General features: G+C 38.9%; 1 protein-coding gene across 1 annotated transcript in view; it reads right to left on the reverse strand.

Moving 5' to 3' along the window:
- LOC135103703 (uncharacterized) overlaps window positions 1–17,903 on the reverse strand; it is an 81,815-nt gene extending 63,912 nt beyond the window's left edge. The window contains exons 1-3 of the mRNA XM_064010301.1: window positions 17,683–17,903; window positions 17,224–17,385; window positions 9,166–9,272 (exon numbers count right to left, since the gene is read on the reverse strand). Coding sequence (XP_063866371.1) covers window positions 9,166–9,272; window positions 17,224–17,385; window positions 17,683–17,844 — 431 coding nt within the window. The 5' untranslated portion in view covers window positions 17,845–17,903. The remainder of the gene's footprint in view (window positions 1–9,165; window positions 9,273–17,223; window positions 17,386–17,682) is intronic.
- Window positions 17,904–18,436: the final 533 nt, after the last annotated feature.

The following is an 18,436-nucleotide window of genomic DNA, read 5'->3' on the forward strand; positions in this document are numbered from 1 at the left end:
ATAGGAAAATCATGAACTGCTCGAACTTTAGCATGAGTAATATGAATGTCATCCTTGTTAACTACATGACCTAAAAACTCAATGCGTGAGCGAAGGAATTTACGTTTAAGATCTGCATCTTGAAATTTTTGCAAAACAAGTTCGAGTTTGTCAAAGTGAGACTCAAGATCACGAGACACCAAGATCAAATCGTCAATCGCCAATGAGACCTTGAAAAAGACTATTAACAAGTTGCTGGCAAGTCAGGGGAGAGTTACGTAAATCCATTGGAGCACGGAGCCACTCATAATGACCTGATGGCATAGAAAAGGCAGTAATCTCACGGATACTAGAATCTAATGGAATTTGCCAAAAACCTGATTTGAGGTCAAGAGTAGTGAATACAGTTTTATCTTACCTGATGGACTTCAAAAGGTCACTTAAAATAGGAAGAGGATAATGATCAGGGATGGTCACAGAGTTAACTTTCCGAAAATCGACTCCAACACGAAAAGAACCGTCTTTTTTTGGAACAAAAAAACAGTGGTGACTTCCACGGAGAGTGTGATTCTTGGATGATACTGTCTTTCAGCATTCCGTCAACTAAATTCTGAACAACAGCACGCTGACTGTGAGGCAAACGACAGGAAGGCACAAAAGAAGGACGTGTATCAGGTTTTAACCAAATGCGATGCGCAATACGGTCTGTGACACCAAGAGGTTCGTTAGGCAAAGCAACAGCCGGTTTATGTTTGACTAGCATGCGAGGAGACGAGACTTTGCTATTGGGATATCCAACACCTTAACATGAGCTGAAAGCTGATAAATGAGATCAGCAGTATCATGAGAAATATCTGTATTAGGAGAAACAGAAGCAATAAGGTGTGGAGAGTCATCAAAGGACTTACTGTCGCAGACTTCAAAAGAACCAAGAAATACGCTGTTCTTGAGAGAAATCGGGGAACCAGTTAGATTAGTCACCAAGGCATCAGTTACATGATCTCAGGCACAGGAAAGAGTACTTTCAAGAGCCAACCTACGAACACGGACAGACTCTGGCAAAGATAAGACGCAGGAATCAACAGGTGCATTTGTCACGCGAACTGGAAGGCGAACAGCACTCATGGGGCCCACTCGCTGATCTCCAATCACAACAGCAGAACAGACATCCACAGCAGAGACTGAACGTTTCGACTCTGTGAAATGAGGCAATGACAAACCGTGATCTGTGGTGCATATAAACTTTAAAGTATGAACAGGAGGTTTAAAGGCTAAGAGTGGTGCCGGAGTGTCCATTGCAGAGATAACAATATCCTGATATGAAACAGCAATATGTTGAGGAAAAACATCAATACCGTGAGTCACAAGCGAATCAAGTCCTAATTGATCATCGCCTTTGAGAACAAAACCAGAAGTTACAAAAAATTTTGCTTCAAATGGTGCTGAATTTCTGGCAAGAGACAAGGGGAACAATGGGAAGTTTTCGGAACTAAACCGCTAGATGTCGTTGCTGCTCATCTAAGTGTAGGAAAGAGAGCTAAAATATTGTTGTAGTAAATCCCAGGTGCTAAAGATACATAGAACATTGATCATCATGATACTATTGAAAAGATGTATCGACTTTTCAATATCCGGTATGGATAATATTGAGAGAATGTGGTCAAATTATTTTTTTTTTTTGTGTGATTATCGAGTAAACTGCTAGCATATTACATAAAGCATATTACTAGTATAAAAACTATTGATTTGGACAGTGAAAAAAAAAAAAAAAATCACACAGTATATAGTATGACACAACCTACTGAGTAACGTGATATATAGCTCGTTTTTTTTTTTTTTTGTGGGGATTTTAGCATCCCTCTCACGAAGCGAGCGACAAGGAAAAGTAATCGAAAACCAAAACAAACATCTCTCAGGCGATCCTGCTGCTGCTGTAGTGTCCAGCTACCGTAATCCATTGCTTAGGGCGTAGTGGAGATGGGCACCGCAGCAACATTCAACTTCTTGTCCAACAACGTGTTTCTTAAGTTCAACCAGCGCGGTCGAGTCAGGTGTTTGTTTTGGTTAGAGATACAGCATTACTATCGCCAGGACACTCGAGTTGCCAATTTTTTTTTTTATTAAAATTGCCGTTTCCATAAACTAGGGAGATCTATGTAATTTGGACTTTTGACTGTCACAGACATGTTGCCTTTATGTTTACTGTCGTCCAGATTAAGACGTTTCCAATCAAGAGTGTATTCATTTGGAAATCTTAAGATGACCAAATAAATCTAAATGCCGATTCACTAGAAAATCAACTTATATGCATTTGTTCATGAAAAGAGTTTGATTTTACTTGTGTTACTACTTAGAAGGGATTACGTAGAAAAATATATTATATAAGCCCATTGCATCTTCATGTACTCGTAAATAGAATAACACTTGGTATATCTGATATTGCTTGTGAGAGAAGGGTTTGTGTCTGTGCTGCCACCTGGTGACAACCACTAGTTCTGAAAACTCCCCATTGTACCAAAGGCATGTAAGAAAAAATCATGTACCCTGAAAAGATTATTGTCAGCAACCTGTAATGGAAGGTTAAATAAGTCTTTAAATTTGGAATAAGCCTGGACACTCAAGAGATTACAAGAAACACCAGTGTCAACTCCCAAGGAAAGAGGAGTGTCATAAGAAAAGCACTATTAAACTTGCATACCTTGAAAAGCAGCAGTAACATTGGGAAGAGTGAGAGGGTCCTCCAGACAAGACGGCACTAATCTTTCGCGTGTTGAGTTTGACGGCTCTGAAAATTTGACGGAGAGGCCATTACAACTTGCTCTTGCTGCCATTCTAGAATTTTGAAACATTCCTCCGTCATGTGGTTATTTGGACCATGAACAAGACAGAATCTAGATGGACGCTCAGGAGACATCCGAGGTCTCCAGGCCGGAGATGGTGAGCGAGTATACCGTGTCTGAGCAGAGGAGTGAAAGCGGATAATTTGAGGAGTTTGAGGTTTAGGACGAGAGTGGCCTGAAAACTGCTTTGAAGCCACATACCTAGAACTTGTGTCATGCTCACGTGGAGGCGATAAGCGAGCAGACGAGTTTTTTTTTTTTTCTTAAGAAGGAAGCAATGTGAGTTGGTGTGACCATCTTTGTGGCAATAGGTGCATGAAAAAGCTGAACACCAGGACGAAGGCAACACTTGAGAGGAAATACGATAAACGGGAGACGTTTTAGGTGGTGAAGGTGCAGGAGATGGGTCACTTACAACAGTTGACAAGCTATGAACATGAGACAATTCCTGCAGTTTATTACTGATTTTCATGGCAAAATCAAAGAGTCAGTGGGTTTGATCTCAATGGTGGAAGTAACATGTCTTTCCCGAGGAGTAAGATAATTAAAATTACTTGCGAGCTCTAAGAAGACTTGTACTTTAGTATCTAGACTCATCTGACCATTTTGTATCCAGTTTCCAGACTTCAAAAATGCAATAACACCATGTGTGTACTTGGTAGTACGAACTTGACCGACCATGTGACCTACATTTCCGAGCTGCGTAGTAAGCAACTCAACATAACGAAAAGCCCAAAGAAAGGAATCGTGAGTCCGTGAAGCTCCAAAGGCACACAAGAAATTACTACGAAACTCAGTATAGTCATCTTGAAGCATACAAAGCTTAAAACAGAGAGTGGACATCATGGTAAAGGCAAGTGATCCTAGAATCAACTGCGACCTGACCTGATGAACGACATCTTGTCTGCCCCCGAGGTGATGTTACTGTTTGCCATCAAGTCCTCACATTCCTGTAAAAATGACAGTGCAGAATGGTTGGGGTCTTCACCCTCAAATTTTTTAACGGTAGGGTCCTGGTGCAGGAGTTTAATAGTGGGGACAGAAGGAGGAGCTACAGTGGCACCAGCAGAAGCAGAAGCAGTAGCAGTAGCAGTAGGTAGAGTGGAAGCAATGCTGGGATTAGACATTGCAGAATTGCCACTTCTTAAAAGCATTTACAAAAAAGGAAAAAAAAAAAAAAATAGACAAGAAAGATGCCCCCACCCAAAAAAAAAAAAAAAAGAAATACACAAGAGAAATGTACACAAAAGTAAACACAGACACAAAATATAAATGGAATAATATATCAGCAATAATGTAATAAGTGGAACAACAATGTGACTAATAGTAAAATGTAAAACAAGTGACAAAAAAAAAAAAAAATACCAAGCAACTGCTGGCAAAATATTACAAAATTTAAGCAAAGACTGGATTGCTATACAAAATTAACTTATATTTGTAAAGGCATACATACCCCAAAAAATCAGTACACAAGTACAAAAATATAAAATAGTAAAAACACAGTACCTGGAGTGAACACAAACATAAGTGAGTTAGGCTAACTCGGCCTCAATAAATAAATAAGTTGTAACACAACCCAACTGGATAAGGTGTAGGTTTGGGGCTGATGCAGCTTCAGCTAGGAGAGGCACAAGTAGGTAATGACTTACCACAGGGAGCTGTGGAGGCCAAGGGGTTGACAAAAACACAGGCTCCGGGAACATCAGAACACACACACAGCACACACACACCAGACAGGTAAAACTAGCACACGGTTAATGCAAAACGGTCCAAATTAAATAAAAATGCAAAGACAAAAATATATATGCCTAGGGAAATAAACTGTACAAATGCAAGAAAATGCGGTATATAAAAAAGTTAAACACAGGCAAAAGGACAGTAATTGTGGGTGTATGTGTTGAAGGATGCGTGTATAGCAGTGATTAATTGTGTAACACAGTAGAAAGACACAACACAATGAAAAAGCAATAAACACAAAAGCCTAAGAAAAAAGAAAAGTAGAGAACACAAAGTGGCAGCACGATTTGAAATAGACAATCAGAGACCGGGGTAAGGTGCCAAGGCCAATTAGAGATGAGAAAAATGTAAACAAAAACCAAGGACCAATGAGAGGAAGCAACACAAGCCAGGAAAGCAGTAGGGAGCCAATGAAAGAGTAGTTGGCAAAAATGAACGCCAAAATAGAGGAGGAAAGGGAAGGGGAGGCAAAAAATATTTAACAGACAAAAATAAGTTAACCACAGCAAGGCAAATAAACACCAAATATTTAGACAAAAACTGTAGAGCTATAGAAAGGGCGGCAGGCCGGGGACGCCGTTGGACGTGGAAAACAACCAGCAGGACCAGGACAAAGCTGGAAAACAGGAACAGACGTGATAAAAGATGAGGCCGGAGCACGTACTGTAGAGCTTGGGCACGTCAACAAAGGGAGTCCGCTCGGAGCAGAATATCCACCCAAAAAAAATGAAAAAAAAAAAAAGTAAATAAATAAATAAGAAAATAAATAAATAAAAAAAAAAAAAATCACAGGAGCACTGTGGGAGCACCGCTGCCATCAAATATATTCTAGGTGGTTGAGCTAGCACATATGGTAATGTCTAAATCCATGGATAACAGCAAACACTGCGTAAAATATCTCTCAGTATAATAACAAACTGCCAAGTACAGTGTAAACCTCAACGGCCCAGAGACCAGCCGCTGACTGAGTAGGGTAGGGGACGCGCATGACGCCACCTATGGAGTTACCAAAAACAAAAGGGGAACAAGAGGCGTTGTACATACAAATTATATATATATATATATATATATATATATATATATATATATATATATATATATATATATATATATATATATATATATATATATATATATATATATATATATATATATATATATATATATATATATATATATATATATAATATATATATATTAGTAATAATGATAATAATGGCATAAAGAAAATTAACTTAAAATATCCTATCATAATGAGAGGAACCCCATTCCCTCCCATATATGTGAAGCATACTCCGTACATGGATGGATAAGGCCTGTGTACAGAGTTAGCAGCTGGGGGGGGAGGTTAAGGAAAACTGCCGGAGACAACTCAGAATACCTAACTTCATAGAAGCTGTTTTAGCTAGAGAAGAGATGTGAAGTTTTCAGTTTAGATTATAAGTAAAAGACAAGCCGAGGATTTTCAGTGTAGAAGAGGGGGGCAGTTGAGTGTCATTGAAAAAAAAAGGGGATAGTTATCTGGAAGGTTGTGTCGAGTTGATAGATGGAGGAATTGAGTTTTTGAGGCATTGAGCAATAATAAGTAAGTTTGCTCTGTCCTAATAAAAAAAAAAAAAAAAATAGAGAGGTCAGAGGTCAGGCGTTCTGTGGTTTTGCTGTGTGAACTTTTTTTTTTGACGTGAGGGGTTTGAAGTCTATGAAAAGATGTGGAAAATGCAAGGTGGTATCATAAGCGTAGGAGTGGATAGGACATGAAGTTTGATTTGGAAGAACATTGATAAATAATTGACAGAGGCCTAAGGAACACCATTGTTTATAAATATAGGAAAATAACAGACTATCTGCCACAACAGAAATAGAACGGTTGGAAAGAAAATTAGAGATGAAGTTACACAGAGAAGGATAGAAGATGTAGGAGGGTAGTTTGGAAATCAAAGCTTTGTGCCAGACTCAAAAGTTTCACCAAAATCCATAAAAAGAGATGACCAAGACTCAGTAAGGAAAGACAGAAGATAACCAGTTGAGTGGCTTCGACAGAACCCATACCGGCGATCAGAATGAAGATTGTGAAGTGATTTATGTTTAAGAATCTTCCCGTTTAGGAAAGATTAAAAAAAAAAAAAACTTTAGAGAGACAGGAAATTAAGAGTGATAGGACAGTAATTTGAAGAGTTAGAGCAGTCATCCTTTTTAGAAACAGGTTAAATGTAGTCAAACTTATAGCAAGAAGGAAAGGTAGATGTTGATCGACAGAGTTAGAAGAGTTTGACTGGGCACTGAGGCACAGCTTCTGAGAACAATAGGAGGGACCCCATCAGGTCAATAAGCCTTCCCAGGGCTAAGGCGAGCAAGGGTATGGAAAACATCACAACGAATAGCATGAATCAGAAGGTGGAGGAGAGAAAGGAACAAGCCCTGAATCATCCAAGGTGGAGTTTTTAGCAAAGGTTTGAAAGAAGAGTTTAGCTTTAGAAAGTAGATGAAATGGCAATGATGCCATCATGTTGAAATAAAGAATAAATAAATTTTGTTGAAATAAAGGAGGGAAAGAAAGTAATGTTATGAAAGATGTATTTGGCTAGGTGCCAGAAATCATGAGGGAAGTTAGATCTTGAAAGATTTTGACACTTTCTATTAATGAAGGAATTTTTGCCTAGTTGGAGAACAGACTTGGCATGATTCCTTGCAGAAATATAAGTGGATGAAATTTTGGTAATGCTTAAGTACCTTTTGTGGGACACTTCATTATCATGTACAGCACGAGAACAGGCTGTCTTAAACCAAGATTTGGAAAGTTCATGGCTGAGAGAAAGAATAAGAAATGTACGTCTCCATGCCAGAAACTATCACTAGGTCATGGAGGATAGCAAAGTTAAAGGCTAGTTCACCAGGATGATCAGTGAAGGAAGAGTTTAGGGCTGAGAGAAAGAGAAGGAATGTACGCCTCCATGCCAGAAACTATCACCTCTGTTAGGTGCTCAGCACACAGAGAGGGGTCTCTGATGTGGAAGCAGTAGTTATTCTAAGGAAAATCAGAATAATACCTTCTCAGGTTCCCTCAATTATCAGAGGCAAAACGCCAGAGGCACCTCTGCTTTTGGGGATCCTGAGGAGGGATTGGAGCAACAGGACAAGATACAGATATGAGTGTGTGATCAGAGGAGCCCAATGGAGAAGATGGGGTGACAGCATAAGTGGAAAGATTATAGGTTAGGAAAATATCAAGAATATTAGGCGTATCTCCAAGATAGTCAAGAACACAAAGTACGGTGTTGCATCAGTTGCTCTACGTCATGGAGGACAGCAGTTAAAGGCTAGTTCTCCAGGATGATCAGTGAAGGGAGAGTTGGTGGTTGGTTGGTGGTGAACACTGAAGTCTCCAAGAATAGAAATCTCCACAAAAGAGAAGAAAGTTAGAATGTGCTCCACTTTGGAAATTAAGTAGTCAAATAATTTCTTATAGTCAGAGGAGTCAGGTAAGAGGTATACAACACAGATAAATTTAGTTTGAGAGTGACTCTTTAGTCGCAGCCAGATGCTGGAAAATTCTGAAGATTTAAAAGCGTGGGCACGAGAGCAGGTTAAGTCATTGCGCATATAGACATAGCATCCAGCTTTGGAGTGATAACAAGGATAGAGGAAGTAATAGAGAACAGAAAAGGGCTACTGTCAGTTGCTTCAGACACCTGTGTTTCAGTGACAAAAAGAAGATGAGGGTTAGTAGAGGAGAGGTGGTGTTCTACAGATTGAAAATTAGAACTAAGGCCGCGAACGTTTCGAAAGTTAATGAAAAATAAGTTGAGGGGGGGTGTCAAGACACTTAAGCTCGATACCAAAAGAGTAGCCCGACCTGGGGATATTTTTGGCTTCTGGTTTGACTGCTCTTCCGCTATTTTCAAGCTAACTGTTCTTCTGATCTTGGTAACTGCATGCCTCTCCTCATACCGCGGCCTCACTACACAAGACTTTTTCTTTCTCTCATCCCTATTCTGTGCACCTCTCTAATCCAAAAGTTAACCATAACCAGTATTATCAATCATTCATCCCTTTCTCTGGTAAATTCTGAAACTCCCTGCCTGCTTCTGTATTTCCTCCTTCATATAGCCTGAAGTCTTTCAAGAGGCAAGTTTCAAGACATTTTTTCCTGTATTTCTTTATTGTTCTATCTGACCCCTATGGGAACCATAAGTAAGTAGGGTTTTTTTTTTTATTAAAAATTTTGTTGTTCTTGGCCAGTGGCCCTCTTACACACACACACACACAGACACACACACACACACACACACACACACACACACACATATATATATATATATATATATATATATATATATATATATATATATATATATATATATATATATATATATATATATATATATATATTATATATATATATATATATATATATATATATATATATATATATATATATATATATATATATATATATATATATATATATATATATATATATATATATATATATATATACAGAAAGTGAGAGAAAGAGAGAGAGAGAGAGAGAGAGAGAGAGAGAGAGAGAGAGAGAGAGAGAGAGAGAGAGAGAGAGAGAGAGAGAGAGAGAGAGAGAGTTCTTGCTCACATGGAGTCGAATTGCTGTTTGAGCTGCGAGCCTTTGGGGAATGCGATGCTTAGGATGTTGGGCCCGAAGAAGCCGCGGGACATAATGTAAGCCCGACACACGCCAACCTATAAGTAAAGACTAAAAAAATGTTTGTCGCAGTCTCTGTACACTACTGTCCTCTGTCTACCATTCATCTAAGAATACGTGTATTTACCAGCAAGGCATTTTGAAATGTACTGATATTTTATTGGCTATTGTTACTCTTATCACTGTTGTTGTTGTTGTTGTTGTTGTTGTTGTTGTTGTTGTTGTTATTATCATTATTATTATTATTATTTATTTATTTATTTATTTATTTTTATTATTATTATTGCAGTCGTCGTCGTCGTCCTTTTTGTTGATGCAGTTGTTGTTGTTGTTGTTGTTGTTGTTGTTGTTGTTGTTGTTGTTGTTATTATTTGCTGTGTAAAAATAATAATGATAATAATAATAAACGGTTTATTATTTAGGCAGTTAACAAACTTAAAATGTACAGAGGGGTTGGGGAAATACTTAACATTAATCCTAAAGGTAAGTCTAATCTAGAAGGGACTATTGATTGATGGCTCGCACCATGGTGGGAATCGCACTGAGTCTGTACCGGTCCGTGCGCGGCGCCTTTAGGGGCGTTATCTTGTTGTAGTGTCTGGTGGCACGGACCGGGCGAGGCGCGTCAGGCGGCAGCATGTTTCTGAGACGTGGATGATGCAGTAGTCCCATTCCAAACTTCTCCAGAGCCTCTCGGTGCCTGGTGGATAGTCTGGACAGACTCAGGGTGGTCAGGGCTTCTTCATAGGTGGCGTAGGCAGGGCCAAGGATGATCCTGCACGCCCTTTTCTGCACACTCACTAGCTGTAGCTGTTGAGTGTCTGTGAGGGAGGAGGACCACGCTGGGGAGGCGTACATGAGTTTGGGGAGGATGAAGGTGAGGTACACCCCCCTTAACTCATCTGTCGGCGTCCCCAGCGACCTGAGTCTGCGCAGCATGTACAGCCTGTAGGTAGCTGATCTTACGGTGCTGGCGACATGCTGCTTTCAGGTCAGCTGGTCGTCCACCGTGACTCCGAGAAGCTTGGCAGATCGGACCACCTGGAGGGGGTGAGGGCCCAATGTGAGCTGGGGAGGGGGCACTGGTACAGAGGAGGTACAGAAATGCATCACCACAGTTTTGCTGTGGTTGATGGTCATCCTGCTCTCCTCCGTCCACGTCTGCAATCGCTCCAGAATTGCTTGCAGTGGCGAGTAGTCCGGGTTCTTAGTGGAAACTGGGACGCCCACGATGCAGTCGTCCACATACTTCCAGCGATGGGGGGTGTCAGTGAGGGCGTCGTTAATGAGGAGGAGGAAGCATAGAGGACCCATCTTGGTCCCCTGGGGGACCCCACATGTCAGCTGTTGAAAATTAGAGACAGAGCCCTGATAGCGAACGGCCTGACACCTCCCTGTGAGGAGGTCGGCTAGCCACGCTACCAGGTTAGGAGGAAGACCCAGACTTATTGCCTTGCTGATGACAACAGTGTGATCAACAAGATCACAGGCTTTTTTGAAGTTCACAAAAGCAACAGCTAGAGAGGTGTTTCGCTTGTCCAGGTGGCTGTGGATGAATTCAAGGAAGCTGGTCAGGTAATGGGAGGCTTTAATATTTCCAAATTGTCTGATATCCACGGTATTACAAATTTTGGTGTAGGCCCAGTCATACACAAAATCTTCACAAATAAGGCTAGGGATGGGGGTGATAGAGACTGGCCTGAAGTCATTGAGTGACTGTGGACTGGAAGTTTTGGGGATGGGGGTGACGTAAGATGTCTTCCAGTCCGCGGGGCAAGAGTGATGGGAGAGTGAGGCGTTTATTATGGAGCAAAGGGGTGTTGCTAGCTCTACAGCAAATTCCTTGTAAATTTTTATAGGAAGGTCAGTGGGTGTGGTGGATCTTGGTTTGAATTTGAGTATTCTCCTAAAAACATCCACCGCCTGGACAATGGGGGGAGGGGAGGGAGCGGGAAGATAGGCAGGAAGCGGAGTGGTGTGGAGGGGAGGAAAGGTTTGACAGACAGCAGCAAAGTGATCGTTCATCTCCTGAGCCGTGAGATTAGCAGGAAGGTGTGAGGTGCAAGGAAGAGATGAAGTGTGCTTTTGTAGGCCACACAAAGCTTTGATTTTAGCGTACCACTGTCTGTTGTTGGTCAGCTTGAGGTGGTGTACCTTGTCTGGGTAATAGCTTGCCTTTGCAGCCTTAATCTCCCTGATCACTCTGTTTCTTAGTTTCCTGTAAAGGACCGGGCAGGAGTGGGACGCCCAGGTCCGCTGACGCATGAGTCTTTTAATGCGGGGCGTCATCCAGGGGTCATCAGACGGGTGTGCTGTGACGCTCTTGGCTGGGAAGTAGCGGTGGAAGGCTTCTGTGGTGGTGGCGACGTATCTGCCTCCACACCGGCAGGAATATCGACAGGGAGGTGTGAGGGGCTGAGGGCAGAGCGGCAGAAAACGGCCACTTCCCCCCCTCCCTGCGTCCTGACCTGAGGTGATGGTAGAGCTGGTAGTCCTGCATCGTGTACACCTCAGAAACAATCTGCCACGCCTCAGTAACCGCCACAATGTCCGCACAAGTAGAACTCACCGTTACAATCAACTTGTCCATCTTGTTGGCCAGAGACATCGCATTAAATAAGAGGAGGGAGGGAAGACTATACCACACACGCGGCACTTCAAAGTGTTTGTATTCCCTCTTCTCCACCCTGCGGTCTTCTCTGGCACTGGAGGTCACTACCTTGATGGGACGCACCACACTTTTACCTCCTCTCGATCCGCGGTTCCGAAATAGTTTCAAGGTCTTAAGGCACTGTATCACGATGGGCGGCGGGTAACCGGATCCTCGCCTATGACGCAAGAGGTAGTTGCGTTCGTACTTTTGCACTGAAGCACACATTATTCTTTGTGTCGACACGCACTCGCTAAATGTGTTCACAAGTACAACAATCCCACCAGGGCGAGCCTAAAACTAAAAGCTAAAAGTTGAAAACAGAAAAAACTGAGATAACTATCACTAGGGAGTGGGGAAGGCCAACAAGCTGGCTGAGGCTGCTCGAGAGCGCCTAAGGTCAAACGTCCTGCCCGTGTGAGGTCAAGACGGTGTGTGTGTGTGTGTGTGTGTGTGTGTGTGTGTGTGTGTGTGTGTGTGTGTGTGTGTGTGTGTGTGTGTGTGTGTGGAATATGCAAATTTCGTTAAACATTGAAGGAACAGATACCAGAGGACATTTCTGTTATACACATAAGGAGGTTTTGATTGAACGTTGACATCTGCATTAAGTACAGTTTTGCTACAGAAACAATTAATACTAATAGCAATGATAGGAATAACAGGTCAATTATAACAAGAACATGAGAAATAAGGGAAGCTGCAAGAAACGACCAGGCTTACACGTGGCAGTCCCTGTATGAAATATACCCACCTATTTCCATCTATTATCCCCATCCATAAACTTGTCTAATCTTCTCTTAAAGCTCCTTAATGTCCTTGCACTAACAATATGATTACTGAGTCCGTTCCACTCATCTACCACCCTATTTAAGAACCAATTTCTTCCTATCTCCTTCCTAAACCTAGATTTTTCAAGCTTGAACCCGTTATTTCTTGTTCTACCCTGGTTGCTGATCCTAAGAATTTTGCTTACATCCCCTGTTATAACCCTTATACTACTTAAAGACTTCTATCAGGTCCCCTCTTAACCTACGTCTCTCTAAAGAATGTAAATTTTCAACAGTTTCAATCTCGCCTCGTAAGGAATACTCCTCATCCCCTGTGACCTTTTAGTCATTCTCCTCTGTACTGATTCTAATAGACCTATATCTTTCCTGTAATGTGGGAACCAGAACTGCACAGCGTAATCTAGATGAGGTCTGACCAGCGCTTAAGTATAACTTTAATATTACTTCCGGCCTTCTACTTTTAAGGCTCCTAAAAATTAATCCTAGTATCCTATTTGGCCTGTTCCTGGCCTCTACGAGTATGCATTGTCTTTCTAGACGGAGTTCAGTGCTAACTATAACTCCTAAATCTTTCTCGTATCCTGTACCTACCAGAGTTTCGTTGTTTAATATGTACCTACTGTGTGGGTTTCTTCTACCTACGCTAAGTACTTTGCATTTGTTGATATTAAATTGCATTTGCCATTTGTCCGTCCATTCATTCATCCTATCTAAATCTGCCTGCAAGGCGATGGCATCCGATTCTGACCTAATTAATCTACCTATCTTTGTGTCATCCGCAAATTTACTAACATCACTACTAATTCCACTATCCGAGTCAATGATATATATATTAGAAATAACAATGGACATAATACTGATCCCTGTGGCATCCCACTAATTACATGACCCCACTCGGATTTCGAGCCGTTTATTACAACTCTTTGTCGCCTGTCGCTAAAACATGACCCTATCCAGCCTAACACCTTCCCATCTATCCCGTGTGCCCTAACCTTTCTAATTATAATAATACTGAGATGTTTTTATAACATATATAAGCACTAACTCTTAGAAGATGCAAATGAAAGTAACAAACTTGTTTGCACTGCTCTTTTACTGGATATATATATATATATATATATATATATATATATATATATATATATATATATATATATATATATATATATATATATATATATATATATATATATATATATATATATATATATATATATATATATATATATATATATATATATATATATATATATATATATATATATATATATATATATATATATATATATATATATATATATATATATATATATATATATATATATATATATATATATATATATATATATATATATATATATATATATATATATATATATATATATATATATATATATATATATGGAATATTGCGTTAAAGCATACTACTCCTATTATCCTTTACCACATGTACACTCTGTAATGAACCCTTTTGCAATACTTTAGACCACTACTGTCTTCACTCTTCTGGTTGTTCGTGACATGCTTTCACAGAGGTAGTCACTCATAGATGTATGTAACTTTCTCCTCATCTACGAAAATTTAGGCACCATACTTGTTCGCCACCCGCAATTTGGTGGCTACATGATTAACTTGACTTGTGGTTTTGAACTCAGGTTCCTCATTGATGTGTTGTGTGTAAATATATGTGAAGGCATGTTCCAATACGAATGTCTATGATTGAATTCATAAATATATATGTATCAAATTGAAAAATGTTACATAATGTTAAAAAGTTTGACGCTTTTAAGCGCAATAAATTTATCAAAAATTCTCTCTCTCTCTCTCTCTCTCTCTCTCTCTCTCTCTCTCTCTGGAATATTGCGTTGAAGCATGGTGCTCTTATTACCAGAAAAACATAGATAAATTTGAACGAGTTCGGCGTAGAGTAACAAAAATGATACCAAATCATACAAAGAGGTTCTTAAATAATTAAATCTATTTCACGATAGATTTTTTCAAATTACAGGCAAAGAAATGGTTGCAAAATTGGTGGGAAGTCCGTCAACTCATAGATAAAAAAAAAATACTTTTTTTCATCGTGTAGTCAATCTAGACGTGATAGACTGCAACACCGTAGAGACTTCTAAACGCTTGCTCGATAAATAATTTGCCTCAAATCCACGTTTAAGAGTGTTTGTTTTAGAGATTAAACTTCTTGTCTCCAAGAAATTGGGGAACCTCACTTCATCTATTTTCATTCTTTCATATACATTTTCCTTTGAGTTTTTACTTCTTTAACTTCAAAATTACTTATTTCAGACCTGTTTCCTTTATGGTTTATTCCAGAGGGAATGGTGACTAATGCCAGTGTTTAATGTCATGAAAAGTATTGGTAACATGGACTGCAGTATCTCACGATCATTTTTTCAAATTACATGTAGAGTAACAAAAATGATACCAAGCCTAAGAAGCAAATCATATGAAGAGCGTCTTAAAGAATGAAATCTATTTCACGACAGATTTTTCAAATTACACGCGAGGAAACGGATGCAAAATTGTTGGGAAATCCTTCAACTCGTGAATCAAAAAATTACTTTTTTCATCATATCGTCAATCTAGATGTGATTGACTGCAACACCGTGAAGACTTTTAAACGTTGTCTTGATAAGTAATTTGCCTCAAATCTGCGGTTAACAGTGTTTGTTTTAGAGATTAAACTCCTTGTCTCCAAAAAAAAAAAAAAAAAAAAAAAAACTTGGGCACCTCATTTCATGTATTTTAATTCTTTCCTATAAAATTTCGTTTGGGTTTTTACTATTCCATCCCCATAAGATACTTATTTCAGACCTGTTTCTTTTATGGTTTATTCCGGAGAGAGTGGAGGGTGGAGGGGAGAGCCTTCTGCTTTGCTGTCCTTTTCTTCTACTATCATTTTAGTTACCTCGTGAGAACAGCAAGGTCTGTTGTGACCTGTGTATTTATGTAACTCTCTCTCTCTCTCTCTCTCTCTCTCTCTCTCTCTCTCTCTCTCTCTCTCTCTCTCTCTCTCTCTCTCTCTCTCTCTTTCTCTTCAAACCAAAGATAATAATAAAAAAAATTCTCCAAACTACAGAATTTTTAATCATGAAATGTAGAAGTAAAATATGTACTATATGGAAAGTTTATATCACTCAGTAAAATGTGATTTTTTCTTTGTAAACTTTGTTAATTAAAAAAAAGTGAAATATTTCTAAAATGAAATATTATTATCTTCACACCGCTCTATAAACACAAATCATACGTACAGTTTCTCCTTTAAGCAAGGAACATGCAGTTATTATCAGGTAAAAATCTTGAGATTTAATTTTCTTTTCCCTTTTTCAATTAGAAATTTCCTTCTAAACTGCAGATTTTTATATCATGACACGTAAAAGTAAAATATGTATATAGAAATTTGTCAACCAATAAAGTATTTTTTTTTTTATATTTCTAAACTTTCTATAAATGTGAAATATGGTTAAAATTACATTTTATTGTCTCCACATCACTCCTAATACAAAACATACGGACAATGTGTCTCCTTCAAGCAAGGAACATACCTCTATAACCAGGTAAAAATTTTGAAAATGAAAAAAAAAGTAAACCTGGAAAAGAATGCAAAAAAAAAAAAAAAATAAATAAATAAATAAAATAAATAAATAAAAACAAAATAAAATAAAATAAAATAAATAAATTAAATAAATAAAAAAAAATGGAATAAAAAATCTCTCAAAGCTACATAATTTTTAATGACGAAATGGAGAAGTAAAATATGTATCTAGAAACTTTAAATCAGTCAGTAAGTAAAGTATGGCTATTTTCCGTTCTAAATTTTGTTTACTAATAAAATATTTTTAAAGTTTAATATTTTTTTATTCACATCGCTCCTTTGAACACAAGACATACACACAATGTGTCTCCCTTAAGCAAGAAACATATCTCTTTTATCTCGTAAAAAAATTTTGAGATTGAAAATTTTGTCACTTTTTAGTAAGATCTTTCTGGAAAAAAAGAAAAAAAAATCAAATATTTTTGATATAAAAAAATGTCCTCTAATCTACAGATTTTTGAATCATGAAATATAGAAGTAAAATATGAATACAGAAAGTTTATATCAATAAAAGTGCTTTTGTAAACTTTCTTTAAACGTAAAATATAGTTAAAGTTACATTTTATTATCTTCACACCTTTTCTGTGAACACGAAGCATAAATAAGGAAGGAACATATATCTATCATCAGGTAAAAATTTTTGAAAAAAAAAAAAATTTGGTTTAAGTGTGAGGTGAAGTGAAAACCACAGCGGCCACCAGAGTCAAGGAGCTGTTGGCCACTTATGGAAGTTTGTGTTGTGCAGCCACGGGTGCATCTCGGTGATATAATGAATTATCTTATCATGATTTATACAAGTTATGGAGCATTACAGTGTCTTAAAACGATACTAGGTTAATTTTCCCTTCGTGATAACGTTATCTCAAACGACAATTGCACACACACACACACACACACACACACACACACACACACACACACACACACACACACACACACACCTTTGCAAAATCGTCATTCACTATGAAGTTGGCGACGGTTCTAGTCCTCATCCCCGCCAGGTGTCCCTCCATCACTTTCAGGTTGTAGAGTTTCGTATGCTTAGCAGGAACAGGTACCACCACATCCCGCAGCTGGCCCACGCTAGACGTGTTGGCCGCTAGCTGCGGTGAGTGAACGGTCGTCAGTGCTCATGCTCTGTCGATGTTCCTTTTATTTCTTTAATATGTTCCTACTGCAGGTGTATTATTTTTTTTTATAATAATAATGATAATAATAATAATATCATCATCATCATCATTATTACTATTATTATTATTATTATTATTATTATTATTATTATTATTATTACATTTATTATTACCATCATTTCCATGTAAAAACAGTCAGAAATCTCATAAAATCGTTATCATAGCATGGATACACCCAGTATTTCAGTCTGAAGGTATCTCTGGACACACCATTATCTCTACGTGGATACTGGTTCCTTCCCCGACAGCTACGTGGATTCCTGTCTGGACCAGCTGCTCGAGGTTGTCAAAAGGGAGGTGGACGCGGGGAAGAATTAGCATTGCTTTGAGCACACAACGATACACAATGGCCAAGATAAAGGAGAAGAGCATCCACTGACCCACCACTACTCGCACCAGCTGTCCCTCCGGCTGCTGAGGGACACCTGACAGAATGTTTCAATATACCACTCATAAACAAACGTGTAATACCAATAAAGATTAGTAATATATTTGGAAATTTGGTATACTCAAGAAATCCTGCAGTCCTAGCGTGTTGTAAAGATTCTCTCTCTCTCTCTCTCTCTCTCTCTCTCTCTCTCTCTCTCTCTCTCTCTCTCTCTCATCGGCGTCCATGAAGTCACTGCAGAACAAAGGCTTCACCACTTTTTTTCACTTATCTTTGTCGGGGAAGTGGCGTGGTATTGGCGTGCTCAGCAAATACCACGCCTCACTGGTTAAGAGTGTATTGGCGGAGGGAAAACATTCACCATAATTATTTATTCCTATTGCATTTTCCTAGTATGTGTAAACTCATCTAACTTATTCACTCTGATTATTTAGACTTACAATTCTTTTTTCTCCGCAATATGGTAGTACATATGCAGAAATACACACACGAGAGAGAGAGAGAGAGAGAGAGAGAGAGAGAGAGAGAGAGAGAGAGAGAGAGAGAGAGAGAGAGAGAGAGAGAGAGAGAGAGAGA

This window comes from Scylla paramamosain, chromosome 9 (genome assembly GCF_035594125.1).
Source record: "Scylla paramamosain isolate STU-SP2022 chromosome 9, ASM3559412v1, whole genome shotgun sequence".
Classification (NCBI taxonomy): domain Eukaryota; kingdom Metazoa; phylum Arthropoda; class Malacostraca; order Decapoda; family Portunidae; genus Scylla; species Scylla paramamosain.